Source organism: Nycticebus coucang, chromosome 3, assembly GCF_027406575.1.
Source record: "Nycticebus coucang isolate mNycCou1 chromosome 3, mNycCou1.pri, whole genome shotgun sequence".
Classification (NCBI taxonomy): Eukaryota; Metazoa; Chordata; class Mammalia; order Primates; family Lorisidae; genus Nycticebus; species Nycticebus coucang.
This window is the reverse complement of record NC_069782.1, coordinates 73,752,289-73,772,504: the sequence shown is the minus strand read 5'-3', so window position 1 is coordinate 73,772,504 and position 20,216 is coordinate 73,752,289. Positions and strand designations below refer to the sequence as shown.

The following is a 20,216-nucleotide window of genomic DNA, read 5'->3' as shown; positions in this document are numbered from 1 at the left end:
CTTTTTAATGAGAAAAAAAGAAAGTACGATTTGGAGTCAACAGATGCGGTTCTGGGTGTAAGTCACCTGCCATGAAACCTCTCCACACTGCTTTCCCTCCCTCCTGGGATCTCTGCAAGAATTCACTCCGCCTCTCTCCCAACGAACTCGGAACACCTCTCCGGCAGGAACGAAATGTCTGTGCAGCCCAAGAGGCGCTCTTGGGAGCAAAGACTGTCCGGGAAGGCCGAGGGGGGTACCTTCCACGCGCGCGACTCGTGATGCTCCCACAGCTCCAGACTCAGGACCCCGCCGCTGCCTCTCGCAACTTACAGCAGTTACCCGGTTCACAACCGCTACTCCTCAGCCCCGCATGCACGCCCGGAAACGGAAATTGACCTTCGCTCTGACTCACCGGCGGGAAACGAAGCCGAAAAGAAAGAGACCGTTTGGGGGACGACTTTCAACAGAGACCCGGAAGGAAGACTCGTGATTGGCTGAGTGCGGGCGCAGGCGCTGTAGGCGTGGTGTGGTTATCCTGAGTTTTGTCCTACCTGGAGGTCCTACCCCGGGAATCCCTGGTCTCGGACCACCGCGGCAGAGGCCCCACGACAAATCCCGCAATGAGACTCCCAGGAGCGAGTCCCCGCCGAAGGCCAGGGCCACTATGCGTCCGGGCGGTGGTTACTTGGTGCGGTACAAAAGCCGAAAGAGGACACATTTAGTCCTGGTTACCCTGGGGTCACCGTGTAGCGCCCTCACAAAGCCCTGGGCACCACGTTCCCCGATGCCCCCAGTGGACTGCCACTCGATGGAAGTCCGCTTGCTCATCCTTAAAGAGGATATACCTGGGAGGAGGGGAGTTTTTCGAATTCTTTAGTCTCTTAAGACGCTGTTTTGCCAGGATCAACAGACCGACTGCAGGGATAAACTCTGACCTAGCCTGAAACGCCTCAGCCTTCTCTGTTCCCGGGAAAGGAGCTTTGGCTAAGGAAACGCAGAGTCGTGCAGTTTTCTTCGTGGGTAGCTTTGCCTTCCGAGAGCTCCGCCCATTTCACCTGAGGAGATTGGAGTTCTTCTAACCCCTATCCCAGCTATTTGAGATGCCTACAAAGCTTGGCACATTGTCAGACTGTCTCTTTCTCTTGATCCCATGAAGCCCGCTCTTGTCCTCTGCCTTACTCAGCTTCTCACTTCTCTCATGATCAAACCACACACCTTCTCAGATCCAAGGACGGCAACACTCCCCTACCCGCCGCCCCGCTCTGATCACCACCTCCTGATCTTTCTAGGCTTCTCTCTTTAGTACCTTGAAACCAGAACTCTGCCAACCTTGCCAACACCTCCAGTGCAGATGTCACTACGGTACCTGTTCCCTGTTTCTTCCTCCCTTAATGACTTTTCCCTCTCTAGTAAGCTAGCTTAAACTCCATGGTCAATCATTCTCATTGGTCCCTTGCACACCTCTTCAACTCACCCACCTCCCTGTCACCTGCTGTATCTGCTTGGCAGGATGAAAGCCCTGGATAAACCAGTTCTCTATTCCATGCTACAGCACTGCAACTAAACATGGCTAGAGCAAAACATGACCATGCCAGCTATTCTCGCTTTAATAATTCTTTCTTTGCCTGGTCTATTCAATCTCCCAATGAAAATGTCAAATGAAAATGAAAACTTCATAACTCCTTCTCTATCTTCAAACCTTCCAACCACCTCTCCCTTCCTTGCTTCCTGCTTACCTAAGAAAATGGAAATTGTCAGAGAGGTCTTTCACTGACTTCCTCCTCCACATTCCTTGCCCCTGCCATCATCCTGTTACTATAAATGAGCCACAGCTGTGTCCATCCAAGGAATCCTGCACCGGACTGCTGAATCCCAACATCTATTACTGCTCCTGAGTGTCACCCAGCCAGTCTATTCTTTCTCCAACATCATCAGTTTTTCCCTTTCTACTGCAGTATTCCCATCATCATACAACATGCAGCTATTTCTCTTTAAAACAAACAAACTCTTCTTGACTGTATTTCCTATACCAGTAACTGCATCTTTTCTCTGCTCCGTTTTGCAGCAAAAATGTCACCAAATAATTGTCAGTGCATTCTGTCTCAGATTTGCTTGACTCCCAGAACACCACCTACAACCCTGGCTGCTCCTTCTCAGTAGCCTTTGCTGGTTCCCCTGCTTCTGCCTGACATGTTTAAGTTAAAGAGAAACCACAGTGCTCAGCCTCCAGTCTTCTCTTCTGTGTCTGTACTTCTATACACATTCCCTGGATGGTCTCATTCTGTCCCGTGGTTTTATATGCCGTCTTTATCAGTTATCAGTTTATTGCATCTCTGTTACAAGTTCATTCTTCATTGCCTCTTGTGCAAAAATGAAAGTGGGTCCTTTTAATATTTTTCCTCCCACAAAGGCATAATGTTAAGTTTTATCAGTAAAGGGAAATTGAGATAATTTGGGAAGAGAGCAGGGTTTTGTTTTGTTTTGTTTTTCCTGGTTCTCCTATGCTTCCTAACCAGGCATCTGTAGGTGGTTGACTTCATGAAAGACATGGTGGCCAGCAGCTCCCACTCCTCCTCCCCCATCTCCAGGCAGCTTTGTTATGGCATGACTCTCCTGAGATATCTCGCCTTTCTCCAGCACCAAGAAGAAGGATTTCCAGCAAGTTCCAGTGGTATAGCACCTCAGGGACATCCCTGACACCTAGTGGTACATGGCTGGGTCCCTCTAGTGAGGTGGGGGAGGGAGGTAAGGGGAAAGACTCTTTCTAGGGCCCCTACCTCAGCTCTAGGCTAGTGGCTGCTCCATCTATAATCTTGAGAATTCTCTTAACTCCCTACACAGCGGTACGGTACTCAATGTGTGGGTCGTGACCCCTTTGTAACAATGAAAATACATCCGCATATCAGCAAAATTACAGTTATGAAGTAACAACGAAAATAATTTTATGGTTGGGGAGTCACCACAACATAGGAACTGTTGGGTCGTGGCATTAAGAAGGTTGAGAACCACTGCCCTACTACCCCATGCCTTGTTACTCCAACCCCCTGTTGCAGTGAATAATTCTTCATATAAACTTTTCCTATTCAAATTACTTTGTGGTTTCTCTTTCCTGATTAGACCCTGACTAATACACCATCATTTGGGATCAACTCCAAAATGAATGTCAATGACTGACCTCTCACCTGAACTCCAGCTGCCTCCCTGAAATATCAATCTGTATGTCTAATGGGCATTTCAAAAGGAATATTCCCAAACAGAACTCAGGCTCTTCCCTCTCAAACCTGTCTCAGCTGATGGCAATTCTGTCCATAAAGTTGAAAGCCCAGACACCTCAGACACATCCTTGTCTCTCTTTCTTTCTGCCCTCAATATCTAATCATGAAATTCCTATTTGCTGTAACTTTAAAATATAAACAGAATCCAGCCACTTGTCACCACCTCCACTGCTACTCCTCTGGGCTGTGCCCCATCCAGTCACACAAGGATGGCTGCGAAACCTCTTGACTGGTCCCCTGATCCCACCTTTGCCTTTGAACAATCAGTTCTCAGTGCAGCAGCCAGAGGAATCCTGTAAAACATAAGGGATTTTTGGTAGTTTAAATTGGTAGAAACACTGATTCTATTCACATGACATTCACGAAAATAGATTGGTAGGTGCTAAAGCCCAAGGGAAAGGAATTATAGACTACAAAGGGAATATACAGGTGAATTTCCAAGAAGATGAAACTGCCCTGTATTATACTGAGGTAGTGGATATGTGACTCTATTCCTATCAAACCCATAGAACTGCACATCAGGAAGACTGAAATTTAATGTGTGAACAATTTAAAAGTCAACCAGGCTATCTGAGGATCCCAGGATAGAACACAGACTGACAAACAACCTACAAATGATCAGGAAAAAAGATACAACATCACTGAAGCAGGTAGCAGGAAAAGGAGCTGACCTAAGTATCTTTGGAATGTGATGTTTTGACTGGAAACTGAAAAACCAAGGACAAAAGAAAGTATACATAAACACTATAGTCAGCAAATTTGTTTCTCAAAGGGGTATGCACTAACAATTCAGAAATGACTTTACATGTGTGTTGAGGTTTAGTAAATGGACGGTGGATGGTGAGAGCATGATTTCTCACTGTTGGCAATGTCACAGACGAGCAAGGGGGTGATGAACACTGTGGTAGTGGATTGAAGTCAAGATAAGAGGTGGTAATATCCTAGGCTCTATCTGTCCAGAGGGCCTGGAAGCCATCACACCCCAGTAACAGTGAGCATACCCAGCTTCCAGATCTTGGTTTCTAATACCATTCTCCAATAAAAAGGATGAGGGCTCCTTGCATACATGGCTGGCTCCAGCAGTGGGGAAAGAAATATACATGAGGAGCCTGGAGCATCTTACAGTGCCAAACAGTAAGGGAGTGCTACAAACCAAGAGATGGAGCATCTCAGAGGGGCCAGATGCCCGTGGACATGCAGCAATCCAGCGGTAGAAGGCACTACTGTGTATCTCTGCAGTGGGGAATAGGTGTTTCGAAAGCACTTAGCAATGATTATAATGATAAAAAATAACCACTTTTATGTGCATTCTTTCATTTCTCATGAACATCTGTGAGGTCAGTTTTACGTAGCCCATCTGAGATGAGGACTGAGAGGCACAAGGTGTGTTGTGACTGTCACAGAGTTGAAATGCCTGCCACTGGGGAAGCTGCCAACTGAATTCAGGTGTGCACCTGAGAAGGACTTTTTAAACATCCTCAGAACTGGACCAGGTACTGAGCAGAGAGGCAGTTTTGAGGAGGAAGTTGCCCTGACCCTGGAAACCTAGAAGATTGCCAGGTGGTAAACAAAATGAAATAGTTCACAGGACCAAGATATCTATCTCTGTCTCTGTCTCTATCTCTCTCTGACATCCCAGAGGAAATGGGACTCGGAGTCTAAAAATCTCTGAGAGCTTAAAATCTATTTTTCCCTCTCTGTGTGTCTATTATATATGTATTTTTAGTCAAAGTGAGGTCATTTATAGACTTCATTTTAAGTAAAAAGACTGTATAATTTGCCACCTGCTGGTCTTACCCCTGCCTGCCCAGCCCTTCCCTTAGGTTGAGTTTCTTTTCTCATGAAGTTGAATTGTTTTCACATTGTGCATTTTGTGGTCAGTGAATTGTCGTTTTACACTCTATGCCCATTTCTCCTTCCCTTTAATAATTATGGATTAAGATCTCCCATTTACATCCAGGAGCCTTTCAGGACCTGGAGGGTCTACTTGGAGAAAGTGGTTCTTAGCCTATTTGAAATTTCTTGGAGAATTTGAAGCATATGCAGAAAAATGCACTCTTTTACTCTCACACCCTTGATACAATTTTACACATTTCTGGACCAGGAAAGCCCATCATGGCCCAGACTGTAGACTCTTTTCCAGATTCTGCTTCTGAATTTTCAGGAGGCCTCTGCAGGGAAAGGGCCTGTGGGCAAGATTTTCAGGACAAGGGCCAGCTGTTGTGGAATGGACTGTAATCAGGAAAGTCTGTTCGACCAACATCACTGGTTTTATCACAACGGGCCTGTGGCTGGACGGGGATGCCAAGCACAGAGGGCACCAGTCTGTTATCAGCTGGGTTTTTGTTTATTTATTTGTTTGTTTGTTTGTTTGTTTGAGACAGAGTCTCATTATGTTGCCTCATCACAGCTCACAGGAACCTCCACTGGGGAGATGATGGGAGTAGATGTGGAGGGGAAGGTCTTTCCGCCTGGCTCCCTGAGTAACATAGGGAGCAGAGCTTCCCCGATGACTTGCTTTGAACACATAGCATAAGGGAAAACTAAATACTGTGGGTATTTGATACCTCAGCACGGTCCATTCTGTTCTTTTTACACAAAAGTCACAGAAAAGAAGGTACTCAAAGAGACTGTTAAGAAAGCAGACAGGCAAAAGAATTAGGGAAATGTTTCATCACACAAGCCAAGGCAGCAGAAATTCCAGGAAGGAGGAAGTAGTTAATAGTGGTAGATGTTCCATCTTGATCTAGAATTTTCCATATGGGAAAACTTATAAATAATAGATTGCAATTTTTTGTTATTCCTGCTAGCTTTGGTAGTTTTTCAAGGAATTTGTACATTTCAGTTTTGATTTCAAATTGATGTAATATCTTTATCTTTTTAATATACATAATGTCCTTTTTATTACAAATATTGCTAATTTATATTTTCCTTGACCATTGCTGCTATTAAAATTATTAATCTTTGTGAATAACCAACTTCTGGTTTCATTGATATTTTTCCATCATATATTCCTCCAACATGTCTACATTATTATCACAATTGTATTATTGATTTTGAATCTATATACACTCCTAATCTACTTAACTCCAAATGACATTATTTTACTTTACTCAGTACAGTCAATATTTAATTATATTGAGCCATGTATTTGTCATTTCATTTTTCTTTATTTCTTCCTGCATCTGTTTCCTTCTCCTTAAGGAAGTTCTTATACTATACATTTTAGCGCAGGTGCCAGTGATATATTAATACAGTTTTTGTCTTAAATCTCTTTATTTTACTTTTATTTTCACTGAGTAAAGAATTATGGGTTCACAGTCATTTTCCTCCATCACTTTTAAGATGTAATTCAACAGTCTTCCAGTTTCCATTGTTCTTGTTCAGATGTCAGCTGTTGATATTATGGTAGCTATTTTGAAAACAGTGAATCTTATTTTTCTCTGCCTGCCTTGTCCCATTTCCTGGCTGCTTTTAAGATTTTCTTGTTATTAGATGTCATCAGTTTTACTATAATGTCCTAATTTCATTTTCTTTGTATTTTCCTTCTAGATATTTACCGAGCTTCTAAAATTAACAGGCTAAAGTCTTTTAGCATATTTTGAATATTCATAGCCATTATTTCTTTGAATATTCATTCTATTACAAATTCTATTTTTTCACAATACTCTGATTACTTGTGTTAGACGTTTACATTATATTTCATATCTCTTACTATTCTTTTTTATTTTACATTCTTTTATTTCTTCTCTGTACTTAAATTAGCCTCTATTCAACTATCACTTTTTTTATTGTTCCTATATTCTGCTATGCTTAATTTTCTCTTAAATCCGATTAATGAGTAATTAATTATATTGTTTGATTCTATAATTTTCACTTGATTCTTTTTACCTAGTTTACTTCTCTGAAGAAACTATTAATATTCTTATCCATTGCCACTCAATTTTTTCATTTTCTTGAACACATAAATAACAGCCATTTAAAAGTCATGCCATATAATTCCAATTTCTCTATTACCCATGAATACATTTTACTGGTAGTTTTTTTCTCTTTCTTTTTGTCAGTAATATTTAATTCAATGTCAGACACTGTGAAAAATTATAAAGGCTTCAAATTATGTTATCTTCTTCCAGAGAGATTTTCCTGTTTCTATTCTAAGCAGAAAGAGAAGTGATCACCTCAATCCTAATCTGCTCTGAGGCTAGACTGCAATTTAGGTAAACTGAATTCACCTTTAGAAGTCTACACATCTTAAGGTATAGGCCTGTAAAGCTTTCAACTGAACATCTACTATATTCATCATACTTATTATCCCCACATGCTTTGAACACTAATCTTTGTTTCTTTAACACTACTTCCCAAGAGACTACTTGCCTGCTTTCTTTTATCTTTTTTCATCCCAACTTATTCAATTTCAGAATTCAGCAAATGTATTGAGAGGAAAATAGGCAAACAAGCGTGTTGAGGTTCTGCAAGTCATTTTTTCCACCAAACAGGTGTATTGAGGTTCTGCAAGTCATTTTCATCACTCCAGTCCATGAGATCACCATAAATTCTATGGGGTTTTCTTTCCCTTAACAGTAGTCCTCTGCCTGAGCACAGCCCCTATTCTCAGCTCTCTAGGTAGAGAAGTAGCAAATATGCAGGGGAAAAGTAGACATCAATCATCAGCTTACCTTTCCTAGAATTTATCATCTCTGAAATTTTAACCAATCCAATCATCATTTCAAAACCTCTCTGATGTCTTTAAGCAGTTTTTTTTGAATGATTAGCTATATTTTCCAGTTTGTTTCAACAGAAGCATTATTCTACCATGAGCCACTTCATTCTATCCAGAACCCTCATATTGTTTATTGTAACATGTAATAAATCCCACAGACAGACTTATATTAAGTACCTGAAAAGAGCTTAGTACAGTGCAAAGGAATTTACAATACTACCTAGAATATTGTAAAATCATTGTATTACAGCCTAAGATTAATGCTGCACTATGGATGCATGTCACAGGCTTTTATATAAAAGACACAGAGGAACAATGAAGCATACCTGTCATATTCAGCAATCAATCTTGATTCACAGACCTGAAGGTAACAGTCTTTTATACCAATTCTGTAATATTATAAAGAAATGATACAGTGAATTTCCATGTTGCTCATGCTTTCAGGGTTTAGAGTTGATTTTATTTTGAGTTTATTTTATATTGTTAGAGAAGAGACACTCATAAAACATGTCAAAATCACTTAAAAATAAATGCCATATTTATAAAATTCCTAAAAATATATCATTTTAGGAGACTGGTTTTATACTTTATTACTTAATCTTATAATAATAGATCAGGTCATAGTTTCCATGCTAGTATTTTAAATCCAAAAAGTATTCTAATCCTCTGGAAGTTGAACTTTCCCTGATCCATTCACACAGATAAGGAAGACTAAGGTTTTAAGATTATCTCTTTTTTTCTGGAGCATATTCTCAACAAATCTATGCTTTTTTGCCTGACTTTCCAACTTTTCTAAACCTATGGTCTTTGTTACACAATAAGATGTTCTTTTCTTATTCAGGTTTATCACTAAGTAACATGAAGAGATCTGAACTTGTAACTCTCTGGCTAATTTTTACAATCTTGATAAACACTAGCTTTGTACCTAAAGTAGGTGTTCTTATCTACTCATGACAGAAGAACTATGTGCTATCTTCTAAACCTAGGAAAGCTTCATCTTAATTGTAATAACATAAGACTAAAATTTTATTTTCAACATTTGGATTTTGTAAGTGTCTTTCAATTTCTTTTCTTTTTTTCTTTTTTTTTCTTCTTTTTCAATTTCTTGAGGCAATCATAAGGTAAACATTGTATCCTGCATGTTGTTTTCAGAGAATGTAATCAAGCTTCTTTGATCTTTATTGCTCTTTGAATTTATGCAAAGTCTGAAACATGTGGCACTAAAGGTCGTCTATACTCTAGCTAATGAGAAAAAGAAGCAAAACCAAGAAAATTCACAGTGTACACAGGGGTATAGTAGGATATAGTACAATAGATTAATAATCAAGGGTCCTAAATTTTAGGCTGGGTTTCACCAATTACCAATTTTGTAACATGGTAAATCATTCACCTTCTGTGTACCTCTGACTTCTTATCTATAAAATGGAGCTAAAAACTCCTAACATACTTTGTACGTCATTGTGAGGACCAAATGAGAGGTGCTTTTAAAGTATTCATCTTTGAAATTTAAGAAATTACCATATAAATGCAAGAATCAGTATTTATATAACTTTAAGAGGCATTTTTATCCTATTTTAGAAAACAAATCATCTTCAAGCACTTGAAAACCTTTTCAGCTTTCATTTGCATAAAATTATTATTCTAATTACAAATTATTTTCCTGTATTCATTAAAGCAGGTTCATCAGGGCATCCATTAGGCAATTCTTTATTGCTTTAATGCAAATTATGTATATAAAAGTAATAAAACTGTGTTTCCCTTTCAATATTAATTTCAGAGGGTCTTTATTCATCCAACTAACAGAAATGTTACTCTAAATTTGGTGCCGTCTGTGAGAAAAGCCTAAAATTGTGAAGTGGGTTAACGCAGTTAACAATACTCTTTGATGACAATACCTAAATATTATGGACCTAGCCTCTGTTTGATTCTGCAATTGCCATTTCACCCTTAAGAGACAGAGCATACATTCAGAGAAGAAAGGAACATGACTACTTATCACTAAGTAACATGAAGAGATCTGAACTTGTAACTGTCTGGCTAATTTTTACAATCTTGATAAACACTAGCTTTGTACCTAAACTTTTTACACTGGCAGAAAAAGGAAAATGAGGGCGGTGCCTGTGGCTCAGTGAGTAGGGCGCAGGCCCCATATGCTGAGGGTGGCGGGTTCAAACCCAGCCTGGCCAAACTGCAACAACAACAAAAAAAAAAATAGCCGGGCGTTGTGGCGGGCGCCTGTAGTCCCAGCTACTTGGGAGGCTGAGGCAAGGGAATCACATAAGCCCAAGAATTAGAGGTTGCTGTGAGCCGTGTGACACCATGGCACTCTACCCGAGGGCAGTACAGTGAGACTCTGTCTCTACAAAAAAAAAAAAAAAAAAGAAAAAGGAAAATGATATTTATCTCCTTATATTTACATAACAGCTAAAAGAAGCATATGTCCCCTTATAGTCTGTCATCCTGTTTCTTTTTCACACTCCCCTTCTCCAACCACACTTGCATTCCTTGAGCACACCAGGTATTTTGACTATTTTGTGTCTTTGCTGTTCTCTGAGTCTGGACTATCCTTCTCTACCTGTTAAAAACTTCCTTGATCTTTAGACTATCACACCTGGCCTTCCTATGATTCTACATGTTCTGCCTACTGATGAATGAACTGTTTATTTATCTGCTTTTCCAACTAAAGTATAAATTTCTTGAAGGCAAAGTCAGTGTCATATTCATCTTTCTATGGTCCATACGCCATGATGCTTGGCATATGGTTAAAAGGCCAGAATTTAATTGCACATTTAAATAAATGAATAGATAAATGGATAGATAGATGGTTCCTACAGAGCACTAGGGAAGGACATAGCATCTGAAAGCAAGGCAGACTGACATCCACAAGCTAACATACATAGCAGAGTGAAGTAAATTCAAATTGTAAGAATTCTACCTAACTTATACCTTTATCTTGATGTAAAAATATTATCCAACCTTATCTGGTATGAAAAATATGGATATTATCACATAAAACTTGATTTAATTGCTCACATAAAACTACTATGGACATTAAAGAGATTTATATCCATCAAAAAAAAAAATAGTGGTAGATGTTCAAAAGGCATCAACTAAGATGAGTATCCAATGGTCTGGTATTAAACAGTTATTGGAGCACCTATAAAGAACACCTTCAGGCTGGGCATGGTGGCTTATGCTTATAATCCCAGCGCTTTGTGAGGCTGAGGCAGGAGGATCACTTGAGCCCAGGAGTTCAAGGGTTCAGTAAGCTATGATAACACCACTGAGCTCTATCTAGCCTAGGTGACAGAGGAAGACCTTGTCTCTTAAAAAAAAAAAAAAAAAAAAAAAGAGCAGCTTCATACCTTGTGCCTCATCTTCTTCAACTCTCATAATCTCATGGCTGGACCTCCCTATTTCTTAAGGCTCAGAGTATGTGGACAGAAGAGGAGACAGAGAAGGTGAAATGACATCTTCTTTGGGCACTCCTTGACTTCTCACTGATCATCTTCTGGGGAAGCAGCATCTGTTGAATAGACTATCTTCTCCTTAGGAGCCTATGAGGGGCATAAAATGAAGAAAACTGGTGGGAAGGGATGAAGGCTCCAGCACTAAGCTGGGAGTCCTAAAACCACTGTGTTTGTTCTGCAAGTGACAATTCTTCTGAGTCAGAGCAGAAGTTGGGGTGTCTCTAGCTTCTAGCCTACTTTAAAGCTCCAGTGGCAGCTTTCCTTTGAACCTCTGCTCTTCAACACCAATGACTGATGTACCCAAAGACCTCTCCCCCTCCTGGCTGTCTATGATTCTGCTGCACTTAGCACTCAGCACAGGGCCTAGCACTTAAAAACTACTGAATAAATTTGACATAAAATGGCAAGGCGGTTCCCACACTGCATGGTCTCTCTGACTCAGTCTTCTCTGGGGCCTCTCTCTACACTGCCTCCTTCTTGAGAAATCCCAGAGATCAATAAATATCTGTGTGTGTGTCAGAGCTAGATGCATCTGATGCCTTCTTTCTGTGATTCCAGGGCCTGTTCCTATCTCCCTATACCTTCAGCTCCCTAGGAGCCCATATCCTGGACCTATACTGTGGGTCTCTGATATTCTAAGTGTAGTAAAGTCTAGAGAATGCTCATTCTTCCCTGGTCACCAGCCTAACCTGGGTACAGAGGCAAGGATGGTTGAAGACAACTAGTTAGATATGGTTTGTAATATTCAGTACTTAGAGGCTCTACAGATGGTATTTATGTGCTATGGGCCTGGAAATTTAATTGTGATCTAGATTTCAAGACATTCTAGAATTGCCATGATTCTTTTCTGCCTTTGAATGGCCAGATTATAATCATATTAATTTTCTGCTACATGGTTTTCTCATGTATTGGCTGTGAAGACAAAAGAGAAAGTGAGACAGATAAAGGGTTCTCATTTATTTACAGTGTAAATAAATGTTAAATAAATATTTATTTATTTATGTGACATCTGAAATCACTGCACAAAACAGGGATAACAATGTTTTAACTGTGAAAGGATCATGTCTCTCTACAAAATATCTAAGCTTGAGTAATGAAAAGAGAATGGGCCGTGGAAACAGATCTAAATTTTCCACATTTCTGGCTGTGCTATGATGTAATAGCTGTGCGACCTCACCAAGCCTCAGTTTCCACATTTGAAAAGAAAATGAAACTCAGGCGGTACCTATGGCTCAGTGAGTAGGGCGCCAGCCCCATACCCTGAGGGTGGCAGGTTCGAATCTGGCCCCGGCCAAACTGCAATAAAAAAATAGCCGGGCATTGTGGCGGGCTCCTGTAGTCCCAGCTACTTGGGAGGCTGAGGCAAGAGAATTGCCAAAGCCCAAGATCTGGCAGTTGCTGTGCGAGCTGTGATGCCACAGCACTTTACCAAGGGCGACAGAGTGAGACTCTGTCTCTAATTTATAAAAAAGAAAGAAACAGAAAAAAAAGAAAAGAAAATGAAACTCTATCATATTCCTTAGGTTAAGAGGATTAAACAAAGTAGATCATGAAACATGGTTAATTGTTTTTCTCTGTGGCTGCTTTTCACTGACCTCCCCACTCAGTAAGTCCATCCTTTCTGCAGACTCCAGCTGTATTTACTTCTGTCTGTACCATCAGCCCTGACTACTTCTGGAAAGAGAGGAAGCTGGTCCCCAGACGTAGAGAATGATTTGAGAGGGGAGCTTGGCAAGAGGAGCACAGTATTTAATGGGAACTGACCAGGGACAAGTGCCCAGGGGTACACAAGGCTCAGAATATGCTTTTAAGAAACTAGGAGTAGGAAGATACCATCAACCAGGTATGTTAGAGAGCTGCTGGGTACTCATTAGGGACACCAGAAGGTAAGAAGCTACACACTACACAAAAAGGAAAGCTGAGACAAAACACATCCTCTGTGTTGACTTAATGATAATTTAAACGCATAATTTTGGACTGTAAAACAAATACCTGTGTTTGAGAAAGAGTACAACATAATGCTGCTTTTGTGTTCTAATAATGGGGATGCATTTCATACTGTATGAATTATTAAGACAGGAGAGCTAGGAAGGTGGATGAATGCAGACTTAGAGGATAAGTCCCTTCTACTTGATTCATTCAAAAGGTCAAGCCATGTTTGGTACATGATTTTATTTTATTTTATTTTTTTGAAACAGTCTCACTATGTCCCCCTGGGCAGAGTGCCATGGTGTCATAGATCATTTCAACCTCAAACTTCTGGGCTCAAGCAATCCTCTTGCCTCAGCCTCCTGAGTAGCTGGGACTACAAACACGTGCCACAGTACCCAGCTATTTTTTGGAGATGGGGTCTCATTCTTGTTCACGATGGTCTCAAACTCATGGGCTCAAGCAATCCACCAACCTCGGACTCCCAGAGTGCTAAGATTACAGGCATAAACCACCATACCCAGCCCTGGTACATGCTTTTAATAAGTTATATGTTGAGTCAGTGTTGTGTAAATATGAGTCAGATAGCCCAGTTTCACAATCTGATCACCAATGAATAACTAAAAATAATGGTTTGAGGTCTAAATGGATGAAGGTACCAAACATGATTATGGGGCAGCCTACTGAGATATAGTAAATTCAGAAGTCCATGTCCAATTGGCTGCCTTATACAATAATTTAGATATCCCAAATTTTATTTTTTCCTTCTTACCTATGTGTAAACAACATTGAACTTCATAACTCTTCCTCGTTACCAAGACCCTCAAACAAAAACAATGGCAGAGATGACCTGGTGCATATTCTTAAAAAAAAAAAAACAACAATAATCTTGGGTTTTTACTATTTATAGAGCTTGTGAGCCCCATGGAGGCAGCCTTTCCAGCAGGACCTGACACCCTACAGCCTGTTGTGCAGGGAGTAGAGGGAGCATCCCAAAGCCTGCTGCACAGGATAAACGACAAACTCTTTACCTGCTTTGAGACAAAGTAACTTGAAACAAAGGAGGAAATGAGAAGGAAAGAGGTGAACAAGAAGAAAGAACACATGAGGAGGAACCAACAGAAAAATTCAGGCAACATGAAAAACCAAAACAGAGCAACTCCCCCAAGGCACCGGGAGTTAGCTGCAGAAGACTACAACCATAAAGAATTAATAGATTTGACAGAAAAGAAATTTAAAATATGGATGATAAAGACAATAAAAGGAATGGACAAGAAAATAGAATGACAGGACCAAAAGTCAGATGAGAGATATGTAGAATATATCTCTATGGATCTTTCGGACCTGTCAGATGAGCGATATGTAGAATATATCCATATCTCTCATCTGACTTTTGGTCCTGTCTTTCCTAAAGGATTCCTAAAGGGTATGGGGGAGCTTAAGGAAATAAAAGAGACAATCAGAGAATGTAAAGATGCAGTGAAAAGTTTCAAAAATAGGTCAGACCATGTAGAATAAAGAAACTCAGGGCTAGGGAATAATTTTTTTTAGTTAACCCAGGTTTTTCATGTTGCTCAAATTTTTCTGTTGGTTTCTCCTCATGTGTTCTTTCTTATTCACCTCCTCATCTTCCTTTTTCCTTCTCAATTCCTCCTATGTTTCAAATTACTTTGTCTCTGAGTGGGTAAAGGGTCTTTTATCCTGGCAGAAAAGAAGAGAGAGAAAGCAGAACGGTCTCTTAGAGAACTACAAGACTCCATGAATCATTCAAACATATGAATAATAGGGATCCCTGAAGGGGAAGAAGATTATCCCAAAGGAATGGAAGCCCTACTGGAGACTATCATAAATGAAAACTTCCCAAGTTTTGCTAAAGGTCCCAACACACTCCTTTCAGATGGATATTGAACCCCAGGTCATCTCAACTCACACAGAGCTTCTCCAAGACACATTATAATGAACCTGTCCAAAGTCAAGATGAAAGAAAAAATTCTGCAAGCAGCCAGGAGTAAGCACCAACTGACCTACAAGAGGCAGAGCCATGAGGATGACAGCAGACTTTTCAAACGAACCTTCCAAGCCAGATGAGGTTGACCATCCACCTTCAACATTCTTAAACAAAACAATTTTCAGTATCCTGCTAAACTAAGCTTCAAAATTGATGGAGAAATCAAATCTTTTGCAGATATTCAAACGCTGAGGAAATTCACCACAAGACTATCTCTATAGGAAATACTTAGATCTATTCTCAACACTGACCATTAAAATGGACCACCAGCAAAGTAAACACCCAGAAGCTAAAGGTCAAAACTTAAGTTTCCATAGTGGCACAAAGAATAAAACTACAAAATTGACTTTCACAAAAAAAGATGAATAGAACTCCACCACACTTATCAATTCTCTCAATGTATGTCCATGGATTGAATTCATCACTGCAGAGGAACAGGCTGACTGATTGGATTAAAAAAGCACAAGCCATCCATATGCTGTTTCCAAGAGATACACCTAGCCTTGAAGGACAAATCAAGACTCAGAGTTAAAGGATGGAAAACAGTATTTCAAGCAAATGGAAATCAGAAGAAAGGAGGGTTGCAATCTTATTTTTAGATACAAGCAGATTTAAAGCAACTAAAGTTAAGAAAAATAGAGATGGACACTTCATGCTAGTCAAAGGAACAATACAAGAAGAAGACATTTCAATTTTAAATATTTATGCACCCAACTTAAATGCTCCCAGATTTATGAAACAGACGTTGATGGGTCTGAGCAATATGACATTCCATAATACCATAATAGTGGGGGACTTTAACACCTCTCTGACAGAACTGGACAAATCCTCTAAATAGAAGCTAAACAAAGATACAAAGGAATTAAATGTGACCCTAGAACAAATGGGCTTAATAGACATATGCAGAACACACCATCCCAAAGCTAAGGAATATACATTTTTTTCATTAGCCATGGTACATACTCCAAAATAGACCACATCCTAGGATACAAATCAAACCTCAGCTAAATTAAAGGAATAGAAAATATACTGTGCATCGTCTCAGATCACAAGGCAATAAAGGTGGAACTCAACTCCAAAAAAAAAAAAAAAAAAGTTAATCTCCACACAAAGATGTGAAAATTAAACAACCTTATGCTGAATCATAGTTGGCTTCAGGAAGAAATAAAAGAGGAAATTGTTAAATTCCTCAAACATAACAATGAAGACACAAATTACCAAAACCTGAGCAATCTTAAGAGGGAAATTTTGTGGCTCAGTGGGTAGGGTGCCGGCCCCATATGCTGAGGGTGGTGGGTTCAAACCCAGCCCCAGCCAAACTGCAACAACAAAAAAAAAAAAATAGCCGGGCATTGTGGCGGGCGCCTGTAGTCCCAGCTACTTGGGAGGCTGAGTCAAGAGAATCGCCTAAGCCCAAGGATTTGGAGGTTGCTGTGAGCTGTGTGATGCCACGGCACTCTACCGAGGGCGATAAGGTGAGACTCTGTCTCTACAAAAAAAAAAAAAAAAAAAAAGCCAGGCATTGTGGCAGGCGCCTGTAGTCCCAGCTGCTCAGGAGGCTGAGGCAAGAGAATTGCATAAGCCCAAGAGCTGGAGATTGCTGTGAGCCGTGTGATGTCATAGCACTCTGAGGGCGGTAAAGTGAGACTCTGTCTCTACAAAAAAAAAAAAAAAAAAGGGAAATTTATTACATTAAATGCCTACATTTGAAAAATAGTGTATCCACAAACTCATGAACCATCCTGTAGAATTGGGAAAAGAAGAACAATCTAATCCCAAACCCAGCAGAAGAAAAGAAATAAACAAAATTAAATCAGATATTAATGAAATTGAAAACAAAAGAATCATTCAGAAAATTAACAAAATTATTTATAGAGCTTGTGAGAAGGGAACTTGGTTGGAAGCATCATGAGAGAAACTGTTTTATAGCAGAACTATAGAAACTGGCTTCAGAGCAATTACTTGGCAGCAACATTCTCTTGGGAAGCTCAGGGATATGTCCCAAAACCAGCCTCTGGGACTAAAGAAACACAGAAAAATGCTTGATCGATGGCATATACAGTATTTCAGGTTAAATCAGGGACCTTGAGGGGAGTGAATAAAACAAAAATAGCTATCATGGTTGCTGACCTCTTGTCTTCTACATCTCAGGAGAGAAAAATTACAGTGAGCCTAAGTAAGAAGAATTTATCTCAGCTTCCTTCACCAGTGGAGAAAAGTAATGCTGTTTCACCACAATTAACCAAGGGCTGAAGTTGAAAGAAACATTCAGAGGCCTGAGACTCTCTTCCCAGGAGGTATTTCAGCATCATGATGCAGAGAAAGGACTTATATCCTTCTGCAACCCACTCCCTCTCCATAAACAGGAATATTAGCTATTTATAGAGATCTTCACTGGACTGAAATGAAAGGAGAAAAAGGAACATATTAAGCCATTAAAACCACCTTAGACAATTAGAGAAACTTTCCCATCTCATCTTCCATTACCTATCAATTGCTGGATGCCCTGATGAGCTAGAGTAACTGGGAATTCATGCATCTGGTTGTGTTAAGATGCCAGCCTGGGATGTCTCTCTCCCTACAGGCTGTCTCTGCTTCCTAACTATCTGATTTCATTGTCCTCCAAAACTCTTTAGCATTGCTTTTCTATCTTAGCCCTTTATTATGGAAGATGAGTAAGTGAGGGAAAAGGCAAGTCTCAATCACCTTACGGACCTTCTTACCTTTCTTGCTCCTTCTATGCATGAAGAGGCCCACTCCAAAGGTAATGAGTCCCAGCACAAACTCCAGGTACTCAGGAGGCTAAGGCAGGAGTTCAAGACCAGTATGGGCAATGTTGTGAGACTTCATCTCGGAAAAAAAAATTGGGCGGTGCCTGTGGCTCAAGGAGTAGGGTGCCGGCCCCATATACTGGAGGTGGTAGGTTCAAACCTGGACCCGCCCAAAAACAAACAAACAATAAAACCCTGGTGACTTTAAGTTAAAGCCAATGCTAACTTACCATTCTGAAAATTCTAGGGCCCTTAAGAACCATGCTAAATCAAAAAAAAAAAAAAGAATCATGCTAAATCATCTGCCTGTTCTCTAGAAATGAAACAGTAAAGCCTGAATGATGGCACATCTGTTTACAGCATAGTTTATTGAACATTTTAAGCCCAATATTGAGACTAATGCTCAGAAAAAATATACATTCCTTTCAAAATATTATTACCCAAGAGCTCTGATGAAGGTGATCAAAATTAATGTTGTTTTTATTCTTGCTAGCATAGAGATCAATGAGTAATTTCAGCTTTCCAATCTTCTTAAAGAAATATATTTTATAAAGTTATAGTTGTCAGAGATAGTGATTCTTCTGATGGATTGGCAATGTAAATTGAAAATTTTCTGGAAAGGATTCACCATTTACAAATTATAAGAGGTCAAAATATCAACATTAAAAGGAGTGTTAAAGAAATTGATTCCAACCCCCCTAGATGACTTTGAGGGGTTCAGGACTTCAGTGGAGGACTGCAGGAATTAACTGCAGATATGGTAGAAATAAGCAGAGAATTAGAATTAGAAGTGGAGCCTGTGACTGAGTTGCTGCAAACTCAAGATAAAACTTGAATGGATGAGAAGTTGCTTCTTTATAGATGAGCAAAGAAGGTGGCTTTTTAAGATGGAATCTATTTCTGATAAAGATGCTGTGAACATTGTTGATAATGATGACAATGCATTTAGAATATTACATACATTTTGTTGAAAAAGAATCAGCAGGGTTTGAGAGAATTGACTCCAATTTTGAAAAAAGTTCTACTTTGGGCAAAATGTCATCAAACAGCATCATGAGCTAAAGAGAAGTCTCTCATGAAAGGAAGAGACAGTCAATGCATCAAACTTATTGTAAGAAATTATCTCCCACTCCAACCTTCAGCAACCACCAGCCTGATCAACCATCAACTTCAAGACCAGACTCTACCAGCAAAAATATTATGACTCTCTAAAGGCTCAGATGATCATTAGCCTTTTGTTTTTTTTTAGTAATGTGTTTTTAAATTAAGATATGCATGTTGTTTTTATAAACATAATGCTCTTGCACACTTAATAGACTATAAACATAACTTTTATATGCCCTGGGAAACCTAAAAAACTCATGTGACTTGCTTTATTTTGATATTCCCTTTATTGCAGTAGTGATTGGTGATCTGGAAGTAAACCTGCAATTATCTCCAAGGAATGCCTGTATGAACTGTGCAGAGACATAAGCATTCAGTCTATTGTAAATACCTTAGTTTACTATTTGCATTTCTTTTCTTACATGTGAGTTTGAGCATTTTTCATATTTAGAAATAATTTATCTTTTCCTCTATATAGTTTGTCCGTGCCCATTGTTTCTGTAATTTTCTCTTTTTCTTTACTTTTAATTTTGAACCTTCACTAATTGCTCTAAGAACACCTTTTATTGGAAAAGGATCCATCTAGGGCCCTGTAGGTCAATTTGGGACAGTTCCTCAGTTACATGGAATTTGATTACCTTAGTATTGGGGGGGATTATAATCTGGTCACTTTGTAGAATATACCTAAGTTTTCCTCTGCCTGATGTTTTCTCTGGAGTAGAGCCAGATTATTCTTTGGCTGAGTTGTCACTGAAATGATGTTGAGTTTCCACTGCATTCTCTCAGGTGGCACATGTTAATTTAATGCATTACTGATAGTGTTAACTTAGATCACTTAATTAAGATAGTGTCCACCATGCTTCCCACTTGATTTTTTCCCCACCTTTTATAATTAATAAATATTTTGTAGGGAGATACTTTGAGACTATATCATATCCTATTCCTCATTCCACTTTC

General features: G+C 39.7%; 2 protein-coding genes across 4 annotated transcripts in view; both read right to left on the bottom strand.

The window, feature by feature from the left end:
* BMS1 (BMS1 ribosome biogenesis factor) overlaps positions 1 to 502 on the bottom strand; it is a 52,071-nt gene extending 51,569 nt beyond the window's left edge. The window contains exon 1 of one of the 3 annotated variants that reach the window (XM_053583649.1): positions 395 to 502. The gene's annotated coding sequence lies outside the window, so the exon portion shown is untranslated. Of the gene's footprint in view, positions 1 to 239; positions 368 to 394 lie in introns of those variants that run through there. The other 2 variants (XM_053583647.1, XM_053583648.1) reach the window with 2 other exon arrangements.
* Positions 503 to 1,580: 1,078 nt separating this feature from the next.
* LOC128581026 (uncharacterized) overlaps positions 1,581 to 20,216 on the bottom strand; it is a 38,777-nt gene continuing 20,141 nt past the window's right edge. Inside the window, exons 6-7 of the mRNA XM_053583480.1 lie at positions 8,304 to 8,366; positions 1,581 to 3,550 (exon numbers count right to left, since the gene is read on the bottom strand). Of these exons, the coding sequence (XP_053439455.1) occupies positions 3,457 to 3,550; positions 8,304 to 8,366 (157 nt within the window). The 3' untranslated portion in view covers positions 1,581 to 3,456. The remainder of the gene's footprint in view (positions 3,551 to 8,303; positions 8,367 to 20,216) is intronic.